The 22,587-nt window shown below is 45.3% G+C and overlaps 1 protein-coding gene across 2 annotated transcripts in view; it reads right to left on the reverse strand.

The window, feature by feature from the left end:
• The window catches only part of LOC143927673 (uncharacterized), an 87,931-nt gene extending 75,988 nt beyond the window's left edge, over positions 1 to 11,943 (reverse strand). The window contains exon 1 of one of the 2 annotated variants that reach the window (XM_077451900.1): positions 11,670 to 11,895. In XM_077451900.1, the coding sequence (XP_077308026.1) occupies positions 11,670 to 11,849 (180 nt within the window). In that variant the 5' untranslated portion in view covers positions 11,850 to 11,895. Of the gene's footprint in view, positions 1 to 11,669 lie in introns of both variants that reach the window. The other variant, XM_077451899.1, reaches the window with a different exon arrangement.
• Positions 11,944 to 22,587: the final 10,644 nt, after the last annotated feature.

The raw sequence follows: 22,587 nt of genomic DNA on the forward strand, positions 1-22,587 counted from the left end.
GGGGCCGCAGGGCCCACCATTCCCCAAAGCACCCCCCATGTTGAGGGCACATGGGATCGTCCACACCCCCTTTCCTGACCGGTCGAGCTGCATACTCGGATAAAGGTCTGCTATGGACTTTGGGGGGACCCCCCACGCCGTTTTTTTCGGCGTAGGCCTTCCCCTTTAAATCCATACCAGGTGACGGGGCTCGTGAGGTGTCAATCTCGCTGATGGAGGCGGCGACATTCACTTTCTTCGCTAGTATCGTCTACCTGGAGCCACATTCAAAATGAACGGACTTTACTCCGTGTGTGGGCAAGTCCATTCATTGCAAAAGTTCGTCAGACTCCCGGACTAAAATACACTTTACATGTATTTGGAATCTACTCCTTTAGCGTACTAGGGTTTTATCTACCCACCCTTGCCTGTTATTCCTTTTTGGATTAGAAGGGTCACCATACCATTATTTTTTGAGCAGCGCCAGTTCCCCGTTTCTAATAAGTCTATAAAGCATATAGCATAGTGGCAGGAGAGCGGAGCAAAGGTGAGGTGAGTTTAAGTGGGTGAGTAAAGAGACAAAACTGGATGTCTGACAAATAGCTAAATACACAGATGGAATACATGCAACGGGGGAAATAAATATTAAACACGTCACCATTTTTCAAGGTACTAGTGACATGGAATTTTCATCACATGTCAGTAACAACCCATGCAATCCATACATACAAAGAAACCAAACGGTGTCACACAAGAAACATCTCATGATGGCTAAAAGCAAAGAGCTCTTTTAAGACCTTCACAACCTTATTGTTGCAAAACAAACTGATGGGATTGGTTAACCACTTCAATACTAGCCACTTAGACACCTTACTGCCCAAGCCAATTTTCCGCTTTCAGCTCTGTCGCAATTTGAATGACAATTGTGCGGTCATGTGACATTGTTCCCACAAATAGAGCTTTCTTTTGGTGGCATTTGATCACCTCTGAGATTTTTAATTTTTTGCGCAAAAAATAAAAGATCAAAAGCTTTGAAAAAACAAGGTTTTTCTTTGTTTCTGTTAAAATATTTTGTAAATAAGTTTTCTCCTTCGATGATGGGCACTGATATGGCTGCACTGAAAAGGCGGCACCGATGAGGTGGCACTCGTATGTGACACTGATGGGCAGTCATAGGCAGCACTGACCCTTTCCATAAAATGCACAGATGTGAACATGACCCATAGGAAACCATGCTAATTGGACTGTAGTGTGTTTCTGTAAAACTGAAAACGCACCAAAAAAAAATGGATAGATGTGTCTAATGCCCCGTACACACGATCGGAAATTCCGCCAGCAAAAGTTCGATGTGAGCTTTTGGTCAGAAATTCCGACCGTGTGTATGCGCCATCGGACTTTTGCTGGCGGAATTTCCGCCAGTAAAAGACTGAGAGCAGGTTCTCTATTTTTCCGACGGAAAAAAGTTACGATCGGAAATTCTGATTGTTTATAGCAATTCCGTCGTGCAAAATGCCTACGCATTCTGGGAAACAATTTGACGCATGCTTGGAAGCATTGAACTTAATTTTCTTGGCTCGTCGTAGTGTTGTACGTCACCGCGTTCTTAGTGGTCGAAAGTTCAGAGAACTTTTGTGTGGCTGTGTGTATGCAAGCCAAGCTTGAGCAGAATTCCGTCAAAAAAGCCATCCAAGATTTTTCCCACACAAATTCCACTCGTGTGTACGTGGCATAAGAGTTTATATACACATAAATCATTCAAGTAGAGAAAAAGGATATTTTCAAGAAAATAAATTAGATTAAAAGCCCATTTTGTGCTAATCAAATAAGTTTAAATATATAGTTATACATCATTGTCAAGTTCACATTTTTCATTCTTTATGTCACTTCTCTGTATCAGTAAGGTCACCCAATAATGCCAACAATACTGCCTGAAATCAATTGTATTGTTCTGCCTGTGCTGGAACAGATCCCCATTGAAAATGCACAGCCACACCTCACAAAACACATCCGCCTTGATATTCTAATGCATGCAATATTGTTCCCATCTGAAATGTGACCTTGTCAGAGTGAAAAGTGGAGGAAAATTGTTCTAAAGTACTATATCATTTAGCAATTTTGAAAAACACATGCATGAAAGTTAAAGGTGAAAAGGCTTAACTCAGCCTCATTTGTATTAGGATGAATACATTCACATCTTTTACACCGGAGACTTCCTTAGAGCACTCACTAAGCGGTGGCAAATTTCCAGGGCTTGCTCTATTCCCTGGAAACTATGAAAAAAAAACTTGAATAGAACTGCCAACTTTAACTTGCTGATAAATGCAAAAAATAAGTAGCTCTGTTACAGAAGGCAAAAAGTATTTTAGACTTATTGGGTCTCCGGGGCTTGTATAAACAACCATTGAAAGCAAACACCCGTTCTAGCCTCTGAACACAAGCATTAGTGTGTACGCTTAAATGAACCTGTGAGTAGTGATGGACGAACGTTTCGCCCGGCGGTCGTTTCGCGGCGAATTTCCGACATTCGCGGTCCGCACGTTCGAACGCCTTTTTCCGTCGTTCGCCGCGGCGGACTTACGTGTTTAATGTATACAAGAACTTTAACCTTTGGTGACACGTTTATCATGTGATACAGGACAGCCAATTGAGACATGACAGCACATGGACACTTGGACATTCCCCCTAACCTATAAATACACCCGATCCGGTGGCCATTTTACATTCTTTCTTCTGTTACGATAGGGACAGGTTCCTGTGTGGAGTAGGGAGAGATAAACCACTAGCTATTTGGTACACAAAAGTTCTTTTCAGGACTGGTATAGGTGTTAGGTGTTGATAGGTTTGCTGTGCTGCTGATTCTTGCAGCAGCCTGAGTGTCTTTTGTTAGTTTAGAGAAAGGGAAAGGACGGTGTATGCTACAGGGACAGCCAGATTAGTCTTTCATCATCATCATCATCATCATCATCATTAGCTGTTACTATCAAGGTCCACAAAAGAGCTGTTCCAGTAACCACTAATCGTTCTCTTTTTTTGCCAATTTGTATAGGGACAGGAAGGAAGCAGTGTTGTCAGGCAGTGAGGGTAATTTTAAAGACTTGCTGTTATTATTAGTTCCACAAAGGTTCTTTTCAGGACTGGTATCAGTGGTACAGTAATAGGCTTGTACATGTATAATATTCTTTCTTCCAAATATAGAAAGGATATTATACTTGACTGCTGCCCTTCTGCTGCAGTCTGCTAAACATTCACAACTCACTTGTTCCACAAAAGTTCTTATAAGGACTGGTAACTTGGTATAGGGTGCTACGGTACATAGGCTTGAGTGCGGTACAGTCTGCTGTTCTGTAAGGACCGCTATCGGTCCACAATAGATAGGGTTGACGTGCACCACTGCTGACCGCTGCCCTATACTGCAGCAGTCCTTCAGCGGTATAGGGACTGACGTACAGTCTGCTAATCACTAACACACAACCTGCTTGTTCCACAAAAGTTCTTATAAGGACTGGTAACTTGGTATAGGGTGCTACGGTACATAGGCTTGAGTGCGGTACAGTCTGCTGTTCTGTAAGGACCGCTATCGGTCCACAATAGATAGGGTTGACGTGCACCACTGCTGACCGCTGCCCTATACTGCAGCAGTCCTTCAGCGGTATAGGGACTGACGTACAGTCTGCTAAACACTAATACACAACCTGCTTGGTCCACAAAAGTTCTTATAAGGACTGGTAACTTGGTATAGGGTGCTACGGTACATAGGCTTGAGTGCGGTACAGTCTGCTGTTCTGTAAGGACCGCTATCGGTCCACAATAGATAGGGTTGACGTGCACCACTGCTGACCGCTGCCCTATACTGCAGCAGTCCTTCAGCGGTATAGGGACTGACGTACAGTCTGCTAAACACTAATACACAACCTGCTTGGTCCACAAAAGTTCTTATAAGGACTGGTAACTTGGTATAGGGTGCTACGGTACATAGGCTTGAGTGCGGTACAGTCTGCTGTTCTGTAAGGACCGCTATCGGTCCACAATAGATAGGGTTGACGTGCACCACTGCTGACCGCTGCCCTATACTGCAGCAGTCCTTCAGCGGTATAGGGACTGACGTACAGTCTGCTAAACACTAATACACAACCTGCTTGGTCCACAAAAGTTCTTATAAGGACTGGTAACTTGGTATAGGGTGCTACGGTACATAGGCTTGAGTGCGGTACAGTCTGCTGTTCTGTAAGGACCGCTATCGGTCCACAATAGATAGGGTTGACGTGCACCACTGCTGACCGCTGCCCTATACTGCAGCAGTCCTTCAGCGGTATAGGGACTGACGTACAGTCTGCTAAACACTAATACACAACCTGCTTGGTCCACAAAAGTTCTTATAAGGACTGGTAACTTGGTATAGGGTGCTACGGTACATAGGCTTGAGTGCGGTACAGTCTGCTGTTCTGTAAGGACCGCTATCGGTCCACAATAGATAGGGTTGACGTGCACCACTGCTGACCGCTGCCCTATACTGCAGCAGTCCTTCAGCGGTATAGGGACTGACGTACAGTCTGCTAAACACTAATACACAACCTGCTTGGTCCACAAAAGTTCTTATAAGGACTGGTAACTTGGTATAGGGTGCTACGGTACATAGGCTTGAGTGCGGTACAGTCTGCTGTTCTGTAAGGACCGCTATCGGTCCACAATAGATAGGGTTGACGTGCACCACTGCTGACCGCTGCCCTATACTGCAGCAGTCCTTCAGCGGTATAGGGACTGACGTACAGTCTGCTAAACACTAATACACAACCTGCTTGGTCCACAAAAGTTCTTATAAGGACTGGTAACTTGGTATAGGGTGCTACGGTACATAGGCTTGAGTGCGGTACAGTCTGCTGTTCTGTAAGGACCGCTATAGGTCCACAATAGATAGGGTTGACGTGCACCACTGCTGACCGCTGCCCTATACTGCAGCAGTCCTTCAGCGGTATAGGGACTGACGTACAGTCTGCTCACTTCCTTGACCCAAAAAAGCACACCGTACTATATGCCCCTACCCTCCTCTTTGAAGAGGTTGAGCGGTGTCATATTTCTACTGGGGCTGCTTATGATATCCCTGTGCTGTGCTGACTTCCTCCTGGGGGTTCTTATTATGAAGGGATCACACTATCCCTGTGCTGTGCTGACTTCCTCCTGGGGGTTCTTATTATGAGGGGATCACACCATCCCTGTGCTGTGCTGACTTCCTCCTGGGGCTGCTTACGGTGCTGCTGTCAGTGCTGTATGTCACGGTGCTGCTGTCAGCGCTGTATGTCACGGTGCTGCTGTCAGCGCTGTATGTCACGGTGCTGCTGTCAGCGCTGTATGTCACGGTGCTGCTGTCAGCGCTGTATGTCACGGTGCTGCTGTCAGCGCTGTATGTCACGGTGCTGCTGTCAGCGCTGTATGTCACGGTGCTGCTGTCAGCGCTGTATGTCACGGTGCTGCTGTCAGTGCTCTGTATTACGGTGCTGCTGTCAGATGCCTCTATCACGGTGCATGTGTCATTCCGGTATGTCACGCTGCTGGTGATCATCTCCTGCACCCTCTTCTTTGCCTACCCTGGTCCCTGACCTTCCCTCTCCTCCATTGCCTTCATTAGCTCCATAGTCCTGAATTGTTAGAACAATTTCCCAAATAAAATAAAAATGCTTGTAGTTATCGATCCCAAATTCACCTCATACATGTATTATGTCATTGTCCAGATGGTGGGACTACGTTTTACCCCCTAATAATTACCACGTGGCCGCAAATTCGACATGAAGGTTTGCAAAGTTCGCCTCCCATTGAAGTCAATGGGGCCCGCGGCGAACGTTCGGTTTCGCGAACGTTTGGGTCCGTTCGCATTTCGCTTTCGCGAAACGTCCCGTCGGAAGTTCGTCCATCACTACCTGTGAGGATAAAAATATAAGGAAACTTACAGCTGAATTGTAATCTGCTTATGTTCTGCCTTCTCTGGTTCCTTCTCTCCACCCCCCACAAAAATTAGATCTTACCTTATTTTAGACCCTGTGATGACATCACTGGATCTCTGTGCTTCTCTATGTAATGCAGATAAATTATGGCTGGTGGGAGGGGCCAGCAGGGTGATGAGCACAGCTTTCTAAAAACATCCCAGCACCCTGCCTTGGTACTCCTCTCAAGAGCTCTCTGCCGCAATGCAGCAGGCAAACCTAGCAAGGATGTATTTGCAGGTAAGGGACTCCCCTAGGGAATTCCCTTATGTGATGCTGAGCCTCCATGATTGAAAGAACTCAAATTCGACCAAAGAAAGGGGTGGGCCAGGGACATTAAAGCTTGGGAGGAAAAAGAGTTGGATAATGTTGGGTGTCTTCCAGTGAGAAGGCACACAGGATGATTGTGAAACTATGAAAACATTCCTAGGTCCGGTCCTATTCACACTATGATATGCATTGCCATCATTTTCATAAGCTGCCCTACAAGTGAAAAAGCAGCTCATGTGTCTTTTTCAGCTGCATGACTTTGTCTCATTTGGGATGCCATTAAAGAAGAGCTCCAGTCCCCCATCAAACCTCTCAACAAAAAAAAGTCAGCAGCTACAAATACTATACTAAGGCCTGATTCCCACCTATGCATTTTTTGTGCTTTTTGCATTTTGCAGATTTGCACTAAAAAATGTGTTCCATAGGAAACCATGGTAAATGGACTGTAGTGCAAAACTGTAAAAAGCACCAAAAATGCATAGGTGTGAATCCAGCCTAAGTTAGTCTAGTATTAAGTAAGCAGCGATCTGCTGCTTGCGCCACCATCTTGATTAAGGGATCCCTATGACTAAGCTCCGGGGGGGGGGGGGGCGGAGCGAAACGCGGCTTTGAAGTCTGTTTCCTACTGCGTATGTGTGACGCACCCTGCACTTTGTGAATGGGCCGCAGTTTTTTGGGACCTGTAAAGTGTATACTATATACCCACACAATTGTGTACTTAGGCTAAAATAGGGATTTCTCTCTCTTTTTTGTTTTTCATGTATGATTATTTTTACAACACAAACTCTTTTTGTGGTATTTATCAGGTGTCTTTTGTGGATGCAATTTGACACCCGAGCTATGGATGTGTGTGTTACCATCTGCACTGTATGGATGTGAGGAGTCGTGCGACCAGCATCTACTGTGTCTCTGTATTGCTGTTTTTACTGTTTTCAATGAGTCTGATGTGAGTACTTTTGGGTTTGAAATTGCTTTACAATAGATTGTGCGTTTTTTGATGTTGTTCCATATATCAAAATGCTTCCACCACTATATATTTTTTCATATTCACATTACAGATAAGAAAATAATATCCCAACTTTGTTCCATAATAGACCACCCCTGAAGAAGGAAAATGCACAACATGTTGGGTTTATGGTTGAATATCCAATCTGCTGATCTTATTGTTTTGGGTGGCACTTTGGAATTGCAAGTTTGGGTTATTTCATGTTACCTTAAATATATGCTCATTCATTGATGTACTGTTACAATTTATGATTGTCAAATATATTTGTATGCTATATGCACTGTTTCTATTTTTTGTATATTAATAAAGTTGGCATTGTTATGCCTTTTAATTATTTGACCTATATACATCCTTTATTCTGCCATTGATAAAGTCCAAGGGGGCATCCCCCAATGGAATTGTTGCATGTTTTCTGTGGTGTTCTTAGATAGAAACAAACTGTGTAGCTCTGACTAAAGCCAAATAATACCCTTGCTATAGATGTAGGCCATTTACATACCTCCTGAAGCTGCTAAGTGAGACCTAGTCATCACTGCTCACCTCCCCCATCAAACCCCCTCACATGCACTCTTCTCCCTGATGCATGAGCTCAGCATTTGAGAGCTCACTCCTGTGATGGGGAAGGTGAGCAGTGGTGACTAGGCCTCACTTAGCAACATCCTGGGATTATTCCAGTCAGGCTTCAGGAGGTAAGTAAAAGGTCTACACTGATAGCAAGGGCATTATTCAACTTTTGTCAAAGTTTCAAAGTTTTTTTTTTTTTTTTTTAATCTACAGACGCCTCTTACCTGTATAGGCAGTTTTTTAGGCAAGGGTGACCCAACTCTCTAAAGGGTTAGTTTCACCTTTACTAAAAAGCTGCTTATACAGGTAAGGGGCATCTATAGATAAAAACAAAGGGTGTAGCTTTTAGAAAAATAAAATATTGGGACTTTATGTGAGACGACCATGAAAAGTTCTTATGTCTCCACCCCCGCATCATGTGAAGAAAGAAGAGAGGGGGGGTTATATTTCTAAATGCATTTCAAATAAAGGGATGGAAGCACACACCGCTGTATGGTACTATGATCAGTTCAGTCTGTGTCATACATCTGCTAATATTACATATATGAATTATGGTAGGATATATCCACTCTGTTTTGCGTTGCTGGGGGTGTGCGGTATGTTTGCGTCACCTCCGGGAACTGCGTCGCGCCCCGGGGCCCTCCCCTCCTCTCCCAATATTCAGTCACTTGAGACAGGCTAGCTCTCGCTGCGCATCGACGCCACGCCCACAAGCCGTACCCTTGACGTTAATCGTGATGTCACAGGCTGGCGCTGTTTTTCTATCTGCATGCGCCATGAGGAAGGGTTTGGGCATCCAATGCAGGGCATCAATGGTCGCTTGTGCACTGGCACCACCTTCCCATCAGCACGCAGCATGACGTTGGTGAGGTCCTGCGGCAGTATGGCGGGTATTTATACCACACCCTGTTGTGCTATTTTCTGTCTTAATCACTTATTGTATGGTGAGACTCTCACATCCTTCTACTTTTCACTTGAGGTTTTGGTTTTCATCTCTCATCTCTTTTAGCCTCTATCTGGCTATGGCTTTCCTATTTTCCCCAATTATCAGCTGTGTAGTCATTACAATGATACACAATCTTTTCACAGAAGCCCTATGGGCAGCTACCCAGAACTCACTACAATCACCCCTGTTGATTTGGGATCATACCCCTCCTGATGCTCAATTTCTGCTGTATATTTACCGCCGTGCTGCCGCAGTTACCACCTCCTCAGTTCCCAGAGCTGATGTTTCCATAGTGCCTCCAGTCATGAATATCACCTATGTTTTTGATTCTTTTAGCCTACTCATAGGCAAGAGTGTTGGGATTAAGTTATTGTTCCCCCTCTTCCTGCTATTCTATCTATTATATTATTTGGCAGTTATATCTCATTTCAGACACAGCTAACTTGCATCTGCTCCTGACAAGTGGAGGTCATCCATGAAACGCGTAGAGATTTCTACTGATACATTGTCACAGCCATTATGTCTTTACTTAGAGATTACTTTTGAATCACTTTTTACAATATTATGTGTACTATCAATCATGTCCATATGGATGTTTGGGTTCACATCCAATATAATTTTTACATATCATGAAAAGTGTGTGTGTGTGTGTGTGTGTGTGTGTGCTAATTGATTTGTTTGATTCTGGTGGTGTGCTTCATACAAAGTCCAGATATCCCCCTCTTTCCTTCAAAGGGTGTAACTTTTATGGAAGTTGAATAATGCCCTTGCTCTCGGTGTGGGCCTATACTGTACTGTATGTCTGACTAAAAATCTCCCAGAGGGGGCCATGTTGCTAAGACTGCCGACCCAAACCCCCTTCCCATGCGTTCTCTTTCTATCTCTTCTCACAGTAAGGATAGGTTCACACCTTTGCGTGTTGCGATTGATGCGTTTTCCTGCGTGTTTTGCGGTGCATTTTTTTTTTTTTTTTTAACACACTTTTTTTTTTTTTTCGGCTAATAGAGAAGTATGACAGTTTTGTTCATGGAGTGCGACTACACTCTTTGGCACTCAAGTCACATCAAAGTAGTGCAGGAACATTTAAAGGGATTGTAAAGTCAAATTTTTTATTTTTTTAAAATAACAAACATGTTATACTTACCTCCACTGTGCCACTCATTTTGCACAGAGTGGCCCCGAACCTGCTCTTCTGGGGTCCCTCGGCGGCTGTCTCTGCTTCTTCCCACAGGTGCTTCTCACGTTCATGCGAGCTCCCTCGCATTGGTGAGAAGCACCTGCGGGCGCGCTCCCGTGATACAGCCGGCGGCTATAGCCGCTCGCTGTATCACAAGGCCCCGCCCCCGGCGCGCTGCGTCATTGGATGTGATTGACAGCAGCGCGAGCCAATGGCTGCGCCGCTTTCAATCCATCCACTCCAGCCAATCAGCGGCCAGGCTGAGCGGCGAAGAGGACGGCAGGGGTGAGCGCGGGATTTTCGAGGGGTCAGGTAAGTAAAACGGGGGGACTGGGAGCGCCGGCAGTGTCAGATGTTTTTTCACCTTAATGCATAGAATGCATTAAGGTGAAAAAACATTTACCTTTACAACCCCTTTAAGTGTCCAAAGTCGCATGCTGGGGTTAAGGGCTAGAGTTAGAGGTAATCATAAATGTTAGCGGTAATCATTATGCCCCGTATACACGGTCGGAAATTCCAATGGAAAAGGTCCGAACGGATTATATTGTTGAAAAATCCGATCATGTGTGGACTCTATCGGACTATTTCCGACGGAAAAAAATTGAGAGCAGGACCTCAAATTTTACAACAACAAAATCCGATCTGACTTTTTCCGATCGTTTGTAGAGAATTCCGATCGGACAAAGTGCCACGCATGCGCAGATCAAATTACGAGACCAAAGCTATTGGCTACTAGCCTGAATGTAGTCCCGACGCAATGAACGAACGTCATCACGTTCCGAACGATCGGATTTTCCAACAACTTTGTCCAGCCGTGTGTGCGCAACACCAGTTTCGGACAAAATCCGATGGATTTTGTTGTCGGAATGTCCGACTGTGTGTACGGGGGCTTAGAGTAAGAGCAAGCAGTAGTTGTTAGAGTTATGGTTAGCGATAATCGTTGGGGTGAGTGGGGGGGACGGGGTGTGGGGGTGGCGTGTGAGGGGGCGCAGTCAGGATTGCCACCTCATCCCTTAAAACCTGAACACACATTAATTACACAGGTTCTGTGGCTGATTAAGGTGGTAATTAAAGTCACTTAATGCCTTATCTGCATTAAATTTGCCTCAGAACCTGCATAACAATATGTGTACGGGTTTAAAGGGGGGCACGGTGTGGGACGCAGCGGTGCAGGTGGGACAACGCAGTGTGGGGCTGACATAGTTGTGAGGGGGGGCTGTGTGGGGGGGTGCAGTGGAGGGGGATGCGATGGAGAGGGGTACAGTGTGGGGAGTGCGGTGTGAGGAGGACACGGTGGAAGGGGGCGCAGTGTGGGAGGGACGCGGTGTGTGGGGTATACGGTGAAGGGGGACATGGTGTGAGGGCTGTGTGGGAGGACGCGGTGAAGGTGGGCGCAGTGTGAGGGGGGGGACACGGTGTGAGTGAGGGACGAGGTGGAGGGGGACCCAGTGTGTGTGTGTGTGTGTGTGAGAGAGACACGGTGGAGGGGGGCACAGTTTGAGGGAGATGCGGTGGAGGGGGGTGCCGTGTGAGGGGGAGACACAGTGGAGGGGGGGGTGCAGTGTGGAGGGGGGGGGCCTGTCACATTTTAGGCCAGGTCACATTCAGGCAGTAAATATAAACAGCTATAAGTACATTTTATTCATTAAACCATCAAAGGTTCCAAACCAACTCCATGTGACCCAGGGACGGATCATGGCGCTCATTATTTTCCAGCCTGGGGAGAGTTAATGCTGACGTCGGCACATTCACCTGTCGCAGAGCGCTGCCTCCGCCCGGCTGTGGCCCGGGGCTCCCTGCACCCCTGAGGATGCTCCTTGTGAGCCGTTCTCTGTTCACTCTCCAGGGACCGAACACCGACTCGCCACCGGCCTGACCAGCCGCAGCTCCCTGGAGACTAGACCCCGGCCGCCACAGAATCTGCGGCGCCATCTTGTCCCGCCGGCTCCAGCCTTTAGCTTGCTCCGAAAGTCACGCCGATTGGATGCGGCGCGCCAGGGCAAAATGCTGATTGGTGGCTTCCACAGCGAGTGGGCGTGTGCCTGCGCTTACCTGAGGCAGGTGCCAGTCACAGCGGGAAAGTCCTCCCTCATAGTTTTACACACACAGTGAGGGGAGAAGTCATCGTGTTATAATTCACCTCACAGAGACATCTGATATAATAAATGGCTCTGCTCCAATGATGGCATTTTAACCATTCCCAGCCCGGACCAATTCGGACAATTCTCTTATAAATCATCATTCTTTTGCTATAAAATTACTCAGAGCCCCCAAACATAATATATATATATATATATATATATATATATATATATATATATATATATTTCTATCAGACCCTAGAGAATAAAATGGCGGCCATAGCAACTTTTTATGGCACGCATAATTTTTCAAATGTTTTTTTTTTTTGGAAAAAACATTCATGAATTAAAAAAAAAAACTTAAAGTTAGCCCGTTTTGTTTGTATAATGTGAAAGATGATGTTACGCTGAGTAGATAGAAACCTAACACTTTAAAATTGCACACACTTGGGGAATGGCGCCAAATTTCAGTACTTCTCCATAGGCTATCCTTTAAAAATATTTACAGGTTACATACTTAAAGCGGGATTCCACCCTAAAGTGGAACCTCCGCTGATCGGATCCCTCCCCCCCCCCCTCCGGTGTCACAATTGACACCTTTCAGGGGGGAGGGGGGGTGGAGATACCTGTCAAAGACAGGTATTTTCACCCACTTCCGGGCATAGACTCCCGTGGGAGTCTACGCCATTTCCTGCCCTGCCGCACTGTCTGCTGGGACACACACGGGTCCCAGTGACAGCGCGGAGATTTCCTATTGCGCGTCGCGGCTCGCGCATGCGCAGTAGGGAACCGGGAAGTGAAGCCGATTCGCTTCACTTCCTGATTCCCTCACCTAGAATGGTGGCGGCAGCAGTCGAGAGCCGAGCGATCGATCGGCCTCGGCTGCCGGCATCCCTGGAACCCGGGACAGGTGAGTGTCCATTTATTAAAAGTCAGCAGCTGTAGTATTTATAGCTGCTGGCTTTTAATATTTTTTTTTTTTTGGTGGAATCCCTCTTTAAAGTGGTGTTGCACATAAAAAAAAATAAAAAATCATCAAAATTCCTAAAAAATGTGGATATTTTTTTTAACTCACCTCTAAATGCCCGTTGCTAGGGGGTCCCTCGTAGTCTGCCTACTTCAGTGCCTGGACTGGTGCACTTCCCCTCGGCACAGGAAGGGCTCAGCTCTGCCCCCTCCCTTCTGTCAGTCATCTGGGTCCCAGGTGACTGTGCGGCCAATCACGGAGCGCGCGCCGCTCGCACATGTGCACTGGGTGCCCGGCTGTAAAGCCACAGCCGGGTGTCCACAGTTAGAAAGCCGGCACCGCCGAGCGGAGGGGGGAACGAGCGGGGCTTCATTCCCCCGCATCGTTGGACCCTGGGACAGGTAAGTGCCAAATATTAAAAGTCAGCAGTTGCAGTATTTGTAGCTGCTGACTTTTAATTTTTTTTTTTCTAAGGGGAACTCCTCTCTAAAGTTACAGTGAAGGTCTTGGGCTAGAATTATTGTTCTCGCACTGATGTTCGCGGTGATACTGCACATGTGTGGTTTGAACTCCGTTTGCATAAGTGGGATCGGCTTACGTATGTGTTTGCTTCTGCGTGACAGAGAGTCCCCACATCTCTACTCTATACTGGAAAGTCTGAGATAAAAAATAAAATAAAAAAAGCGATCTCAGCCTTTCTGGGTAAAAGAACGGCAGTATTTAAACCTGCCGAGTCCGGATGTGACGTCATAACGTCACGCCTGGCCTCTGAAGGTCATAGAGATGACCAGGGACCATCTGGTCCTTGGTCAGCTCTATGGTAAACTTCCAGAGCTGGCCGATTCATTCTCTGGCTCGCCGATAGCACGGTCGAGCCAGCAGAAGCACAGGGCAGCGGCGGGAGGGGAGGGGACGTAACGTTCAGTGCCTGACCTCACAAATATGCTTCTGGAAGAATAGTCAAACATTCCCATAGACACACTCCTAAACCGTGCGGACGGCCTTCCCAGAAGAGTTGAAGCTGTTATAGCTGCAAAGGGTGGGCCAACTCAATATTGAACCCTACAGACTAAGACTGGCATGCCATTAAAGTTCATGTGGGTGTAAAGGCAGGTGTTCCAATACTTTGACAATATAGTGTATAAATGAAAATTGATCTCAATTCTTGAGGTCCTAAAATGCCAGGACAGTACAAATACCCCCCAAATAAGTATTTTTTTGGAAAGTAGACAGTCCGAAGTATTTACTAAGGGGCTTGGTAAGTTTTTTTAAGATGTAATGTTTTTAAAAGATTTTTGAAAATAAAGAAATTATGATAAGTACAATTTGTTCTTCATTTTCACCTAGTTGCTATCTTAACCACTTCAATTCCGGCCGCTCTTACCCCCTTCCTGCCCAGGCCACTTTTCAGCTTTCAGCGCTGTCACACTTTGAATGACAATTGCACGGTCATACAACACTGTACCCATACGATTTTTTTTGAGACAGAGCTTTTTTTAATCACTGCTGGGTTTTTATTTTTTGGTCATACTTCTCTTCTGGGTCATAGGAGTGCAATTATTTCTGCTCTCCTATTACCCAGAGTCATCTATTAGCAGGCTAAAGTCATCACAGAGCTGTAAGGATCCCAGCCATATTGTTGGGATCCACCCAGCTGCTTGATTGACAGCTGGCTTCAGCTCTCAGAACTGGGCTGAGAGCCAAAGCCAGCTGTGATTGCCCGCTCTCCAGTACTCTAGTGAGCACTGGAGGAACAGAGTGGAGAGCGGTGACAGTCACTGCTAGTGATGGACGAACTTCCGACGGGACGTTTCGCGAAAGCGAAATGCGAACGGACCCAAACGTTCGCGAAACCGAACGTTCGCCGCGGGCCCCATTGACTTCAGTGGGAGGCGAACTTTGCAAACCTTCATGTCGAATTTGCGGCCACGTGGTAATTATTAGGGGGTAAAACGTAGTCCCACCATCTGGACAATGACATAATACATGTATGAGGTGAATTTGGGATCGATAACTACAAGCATTTTTATTTTATTTGGGAAATTGTTCTAACAATTCAGGACTATGGAGCTAATGAAGGCAATGGAGGAGAGGGAAGGTCAGGGACCAGGGTAGGCAAAGAAGAGGGTGCAGGAGATGATCACCAGCAGTGTGACATACCGGAATGACACATGCACCGTGATAGAGGCATCTGACAGCAGCACCGTAATACAGAGCACTGACAGCAGCACCGTGACATACAGCGCTGACAGCAGCACCGTGACATACAGCGCTGACAGCAGCACCGTGACATACAGCGCTGACAGCAGCACCGTGACATACAGCGCTGACAGCAGCACCGTGACATACAGCGCTGACAGCAGCACCGTGACATACAGCGCTGACAGCAGCACCGTGACATACAGCGCTGACAGCAGCACCGTGACATACAGCACTGACAGCAGCACCGTAAGCAGCCCCAGGAGGAAGTCAGCACAGCACAGGGATGGTGTGATCCCCTCATAATAAGAACCCCCAGGAGGAAGTCAGCACAGCACAGGGATAGTGTGATCCCTTCATAATAAGAACCCCCAGGAGGAAGTCAGCACAGCACAGGGATATCATAAGCAGCCCCAGTAGAAATATGACACCGCTCAACCTCTTCAAAGAGGAGGGTAGGGGCATATAGTACGGTGTGCTTTTTTGGGTCAAGGAAGTGAGCAGACTGTACGTCAGTCCCTATACCGCTGAAGGACTGCTGCAGTATAGGGCAGCGGTCAGCAGTGGTGCACGTCAACCCTATCTATTGTGGACCTATAGCGGTCCTTACAGAACAGCAGACTGTACCGCACTCAAGCCTATGTACCGTAGCACCCTATACCAAGTTACCAGTCCTTATAAGAACTTTTGTGGACCAAGCAGGTTGTGTATTAGTGTTTAGCAGACTGTACGTCAGTCCCTATACCGCTGAAGGACTGCTGCAGTATAGGGCAGCGGTCAGCAGTGGTGCACGTCAACCCTATCTATTGTGGACCGATAGCGGTCCTTACAGAACAGCAGACTGTACCGCACTCAAGCCTATGTACCGTAGCACCCTATACCAAGTTACCAGTCCTTATAAGAACTTTTGTGGACCAAGCAGGTTGTGTATTAGTGTTTAGCAGACTGTACGTCAGTCCCTATACCGCTGAAGGACTGCTGCAGTATAGGGCAGCGGTCAGCAGTGGTGCACGTCAACCCTATCTATTGTGGACCGATAGCGGTCCTTACAGAACAGCAGACTGTACCGCACTCAAGCCTATGTACCGTAGCACCCTATACCAAGTTACCAGTCCTTATAAGAACTTTTGTGGACCAAGCAGGTTGTGTATTAGTGTTTAGCAGACTGTACGTCAGTCCCTATACCGCTAAAGGACTGCTGCAGTATAGGGCAGCGGTCAGCAGTGGTGCACGTCAACCCTATCTATTGTGGACCGATAGCGGTCCTTACAGAACAGCAGACTGTACCGCACTCAAGCCTATGTACCGTAGCACCCTATACCAAGTTACCAGTCCTTATAAGAACTTTTGTGGACCAAGCAGGTTGTGTATTAGTGTTTAGCAGACTGTACGTCAGTCCCTATACCGCTGAAGGACTGCTGCAGTATAGGGCAGCGGTCAGCAGTGGTGCACGTCAACCCTATCTATTGTGGACCGATAGCGGTCCTTACAGAACAGCAGACTGTACCGCACTCAAGCCTATGTACCGTAGCACCCTATACCAAGTTACCAGTCCTTATAAGAACTTTTGTGGACCAAGCAGGTTGTGTATTAGTGTTTAGCAGACTGTACGTCAGTCCCTATACCGCTGAAGGACTGCTGCAGTATAGGGCAGCGGTCAGCAGTGGTGCACGTCAACCCTATCTATTGTGGACCGATAGCGGTCCTTACAGAACAGCAGACTGTACCGCACTCAAGCCTATGTACCGTAGCACCCTATACCAAGTTACCAGTCCTTATAAGAACTTTTGTGGAACAAGCAGGTTGTGTGTTAGTGATTAGCAGACTGTACGTCAGTCCCTATACCGCTGAAGGACTGCTGCAGTATAGGGCAGCGGTCAGCAGTGGTGCACGTCAACCCTATCTATTGTGGACCGATAGCGGTCCTTACAGAACAGCAGACTGTACCGCACTCAAGCCTATGTACCGTAGCACCCTATACCAAGTTACCAGTCCTTATAAGAACTTTTGTGGAACAAGCAGGTTGTGTGTTAGTGATTAGCAGACTGTACGTCAGTCCCTATACCGCTGAAGGACTGCTGCAGTATAGGGCAGCGGTCAGCAGTGGTGCACGTCAACCCTATCTATTGTGGACCGATAGCGGTCCTTACAGAACAGCAGACTGTACCGCACTCAAGCCTATGTACCGTAGCACCCTATACCAAGTTACCAGTCCTTATAAGAACTTTTGTGGAACAAGTGAGTTGTGAATGTTTAGCAGACTGCAGCAGAAGGGCAGCAGTCAAGTATAATATCCTTTCTATATTTGGAAGAAAGAATATTATACATGTACAAGCCTATTACTGTACCACTGATACCAGTCCTGAAAAGAACCTTTGTGGAACTAATAATAACAGCAAGTCTTTAAAATTACCCTCACTGCCTGACAACACTGCTTCCTTCCTGTCCCTATACAAATTGGCAAAAAAAGAGAACGATTAGTGGTTACTGGAACAGCTCTTTTGTGGACCTTGATAGTAACAGCTAATGATGATGATGATGATGATGATGATGAAAGACTAATCTGGCTGTCCCTGTAGCATACACCGTCCTTTCCCTTTCTCTAAACTAACAAAAGACACTCAGGCTGCTGCAAGAATCAGCAGCACAGCAAACCTATCAACACCTAACACCTATACCAGTCCTGAAAAGAACTTTTGTGTACCAAATAGCTAGTGGTTTATCTCTCCCTACTCCACACAGGAACCTGTCCCTATCGTAACAGAAGAAAGAATGTAAAATGGCCACCGGATCGGGTGTATTTATAGGTTAGGGGGAATGTCCAAGTGTCCATGTGCTGTCATGTCTCAATTGGCTGTCCTGTATCACATGATAAACGTGTCACCAAAGGTTAAAGTTCTTGTATACATTAAACACGTAAGTCCGCCGCGGCGAACGACGGAAAAAGGCGTTCGAACGTGCGGACCGCGAATGTCGGAAATTCGCCGCGAAACGACCGCCGGGCGAAACGTTCGTCCATCACTAGTCACTGCTCCCTGCTCATAGTAAGCCGAGAACCGAGCAATCAGTGGTCAAGTGATTGCTCAGTTCTTGGGCTTAGAGCTGGTGGAATACAGCAGTGGTTGATGTTCCATTTTTGGGGGGCAGGGGGACGGCAGGTCCGCACTTATCCTATCCAGGTCATAGCTTCACCGGCATCTTCTCCTGGCTAATCAGGTCTTAAGATCCGCCTCCTGTCCCGATTGGCCAGGAGGAGAAGCCAATAGCAAATATCGATTCGCTAATGTCACATGTACGTGGCACTGTGCCCCGAGCCCAACCTTTTTGAAGCCAATTAGAACCTCAGGTTCTAATTAGGATTTTAGGAGATTAGGAGGCGGTGCTCCTTCGCCCCTTATGGACCGGCCGCCGCTGCCAAAACTTCTCCTTTAACTCTAAACCGATTAGCACAGTAAAGGCTTTTATGTGTCACATATGGGGATTTGTGGGTACTGTACTTTTCCACGGTATTGCAGGTGCATGCAATTTTATGACTTGACATGTTGGGTATCTATTTACTTGATACAACCCCATCTTTTATATTTTACCCCAAAAATATTAGGTATTATATTGTGTGTGTTTGCACTAAAATTCATTTTATTAATTTTTATTCATGAAAATGTATGCTTGATAAACAGTTGTGCAAATATCGTGCAAAGATAAATATAAATTGAAACTACTACTGTATCTTTGTATTCTGCAGGGTCTCTGTTTTCAGAAAATATATTATGTTCTGGGGGCTTTTTAGTACGTTTATAGCCAAAAATACAGATTTTTGCATGTGTGCAAAAAATAAAAAAAAGAGCCAAACTGGTTAATAAAGGACTTGTCAAGTGTTTGGGTGTCTCTATTTCTAGGTTACATTCTTTTGTTGGTGTGAATATGGGTACTATGTACCCCTGACTCATTCACATGAGGGCTATGATATCAGGGGGCCCCCTTATTGTTAAAGGGGGCTTCCAAATTCTGAAAATTCCCCACTCACACACCCCACAGCCACCAGGCCAGGGTTGTGGGTAAGAGGCTCTTGTCCTCATCAGCATGAGGACAAAGTGCTTTGCGGGGTAAGTCACAGCGGCAAAGCATGTTTTTAGTGAATTTTCCACTTTTTAGATATATACTGATATAGACAAAAACTCACCCAAGCTCTACTGTATAAATGAAGAGTAATGAGCTGAATATCGGTGCTCAGGCTTGTTATGTCCCATGAACATCAAAATAGCTAAAAATCTCGGCCACAGGAATGCTTCTTCTAATACATTTTTATTGGGCACTAACAGTAGTGCTACATTTGAAATGCTAACGTGTTTCAGTTCAGAGTTTTCCTCATGCTGTGAGGAAGGTTCCAGCCGAAACGCGTTAGAATTTCATATGTAGCACTACTGTTAGAGCCCAATAAATATTTATCAGAAGAAGCAATCATGTTGCCGGCATTTTTTGCTATTTAGATAAATACTGCATGGTGTTTTTTTTTCCATGTAAAAACTCGTGCAGTATTCAACACTAATGCCACATACACACAATCGGACATTCCGACAACAAAATCCATAGGATTTTTTCAGACGGATGTTGGCTCAAACTTTTCTTGCATACACACGGTCACACAATGTTGTCAGAAATTCCGTACATCAGGAGCGCGGTGACGTACGATGAGCAAAGATAATTTAAGTTCTATAGCCAGTGTGGCTCTTCTGCTTGATTCCGAGCATGTGTGGAACTTTGTGAGTCGGAATTGTGTACACACGATCGGAATTTCCAACAACGGATTTTGTTGTTGGAAAATTTGAGATCCAGATCTCAAATTTTGTGTGACAGAAATTCCGATGGAAAATGTCCGATGGAGCCTACGCACAGTTGAAATTTCCGACCACAAACTCCCATCGAACATTTCCCATCAGAAAATCCAACCGTGTATACGTGGCATTAGTGAATTGACCCCATAGTCTAAAAGAATAATTGATGCTAAAGGGTAACTTCACTTTCATGGGGAAAAAAATAGCAAAAAATAAATAATATAGTGTATGCAATTGTGACACAAGTCTTTTGAATTGAATGTTATTAAAACTTACCTTTCCTTTCCAATCTGCAGCTCTGTGGTTTTCTGTGAAATGCAATATGGCAAACTGGAGGCGTTCTGTATACAGATGGTGTATACAGATGGTGTATACAGATGGTGTACAAATAGCCCCCTAGATATGTAATTTCCTGCTTGTGTGATTGGCTCACTGATTTTCCCAGAAGTCTGAGACAATATGTACTAAGATATAAACCGATTTTGAGCATTCCCTGCAACAAAACTCATTTTTGGTGAAATACTCCCAAAGGGAAATCATGTCTAAATAGATGCAGACCTTGCAATTTTGCTCATTGGAGCCCTGCAGGTGCAGCAGCTGATTGATAATTAGAAAAACACTCCCATATAGATTCACTCTACACATGGACACAGACAAACAGTTTTTTCTTCAGAATGCAAAAGAATCTGCATAAAGTTTGTACATAGATTACCCAGCAGGGAATATTTTCTTCTCAACAAAAGTGGAGTTACTCTTAACAAAGGAACTCCAAGCCCCCCCCCCCCCCTCTTCCCAAAATAAATAAATAAAAGTCAGTAGCTACAAATACTGTAGCTGCTGACTTTTAATATAAGGACACTTACCTGTCCAGGGATCCAGTAATTTTCTCACCCGAACTGATTGTTGACTTGACTTCGGGTGCAGGCTCCAGCATAGTGAGGTAGGGAAACAGGAAGTGAAGCTTTGGGTTTTCACAGACAGTGTCCTACTGTGCGAGCCGCGCTGCGCCTTGTGAATGGCCCCATAGTCTTGTGGGACCTGTGATGTGTCCCAGAAGACTGCTGGGGAAGGAGGGGGGCCAAACTTCTGGATCGGATCGCCACAGTGATCTGAACAGGAAGTGGGAGTGGGTACCTGTCAGAACAAGGTACCCGCTCACCCCCAAAAAGTGCAAAATGTGGCAGCAGGGGGTGAAAACAAGCGGAACTCCCCCTCTTGGGTGGAGCTCTGCTTTGAATTTCCTTGGTGGAAGAATTAATACTACTTTAAAGCCCCATTCCAGACAAAAATCCTCTAATCCATACTGATAGTCTCCCTGAGCTAAAGTCATCTATGACCCCCATCCAGGTCCTAAATTGTCACTGTTCCTGGATGAGATGTTCCCACTGGTCCTCTGCCGGTCTCTTGCCATCCCCTACTGATGTGAACTGCAAGCCACTCCCCTTATCAATTTTAATTGTTCAGTTTTTGCAACAGTGGGTATCACTTCTCCATCACACTAATATCTACTCTCCGGGACGGACATCGCTGCATATACAGTATACTGTATATATTTTGAAATATTACTGGCGACTGTTTTACATACAGGAGGTCAAACGACATTTTTTGCTTTAGAAGATCCATTCATTTTAACATTTTCATAAAACCTGTTCTTATATACTCTACATACACCTGTTAAAAAATATTCTCTCATTGATTTTTCTATGCTTGCATTTTAGGTTTAACATTACTTTAATATTACTAGCTAAAATGGAGAGAAGTTGTATAATGATGAACATTTACTAGAGAAAATGATTTTATTCATCATGAATTCAGCCTAAAATACGTAACATAAGAATAAATGCTAGCACAGCTCTTATGGACGCGATAGGGGGTAAGACTATAGCTAGGAACAAATTGCCTGTAGTTAAAATTCCGTCTTTAGTACTGCTGCAGCAGCAAGTCTAATAAATATTCTGTATTTTAACCACTTAAGCCCTGTACCATTTTGCAGGCCAAAGACTAGACCACTTTTTGCGATTCGACACTGCGTCGTTTTAACTGACAATTGCGCGGTCGTGCGACGTGGCTCCCAAACAAAATTGACGTTCTTTTTTTCCCACAAACAGAGTTTTCTTTTGGTGATATTTGATCACCCCTGCAGTTTTTATTTTTTGCAATATAAACAAAAAAAGAGCGACAATTTTGAAAAAAAAAACGCATTATTTTTTTACATTTTGCTATAATAAATATCCCCAAAAATATATAAAAATCATTTTTTCCTCAGTTTAGGTATTCTTGTACATATTTTTGGTAAAAAATCGCAATAAGCGATTATTGATTGGTTTGCGCAAAAGTTATGGTGTTTACAAAATAAGGGATCGTTTTATTGCATTTTTTTATATATTTTTTTTTACTAGTAATGGTGGTGATCAGTGATTTTTTTATTGTGACTGCGACATTATGGCGGACACATCGGACATTTTTGACACATTTTTGGGACCATTGTCATTTATACAGCAATCGGTGCTATACAAATGCACTGATTCCTGTGTAAATAACACTGGCAGTGAAGGGGTTAACCACTAGGTGGCAGTGTAGGGGTTAAGTGT

This window comes from Lithobates pipiens, unplaced genomic scaffold (genome assembly GCF_037356315.1).
Source record: "Lithobates pipiens isolate NorthernLeopardFrog02 unplaced genomic scaffold, aLitPip1_a1.2 Scaffold_23, whole genome shotgun sequence".
NCBI classification, from domain to species: Eukaryota; Metazoa; Chordata; class Amphibia; order Anura; family Ranidae; genus Lithobates; species Lithobates pipiens.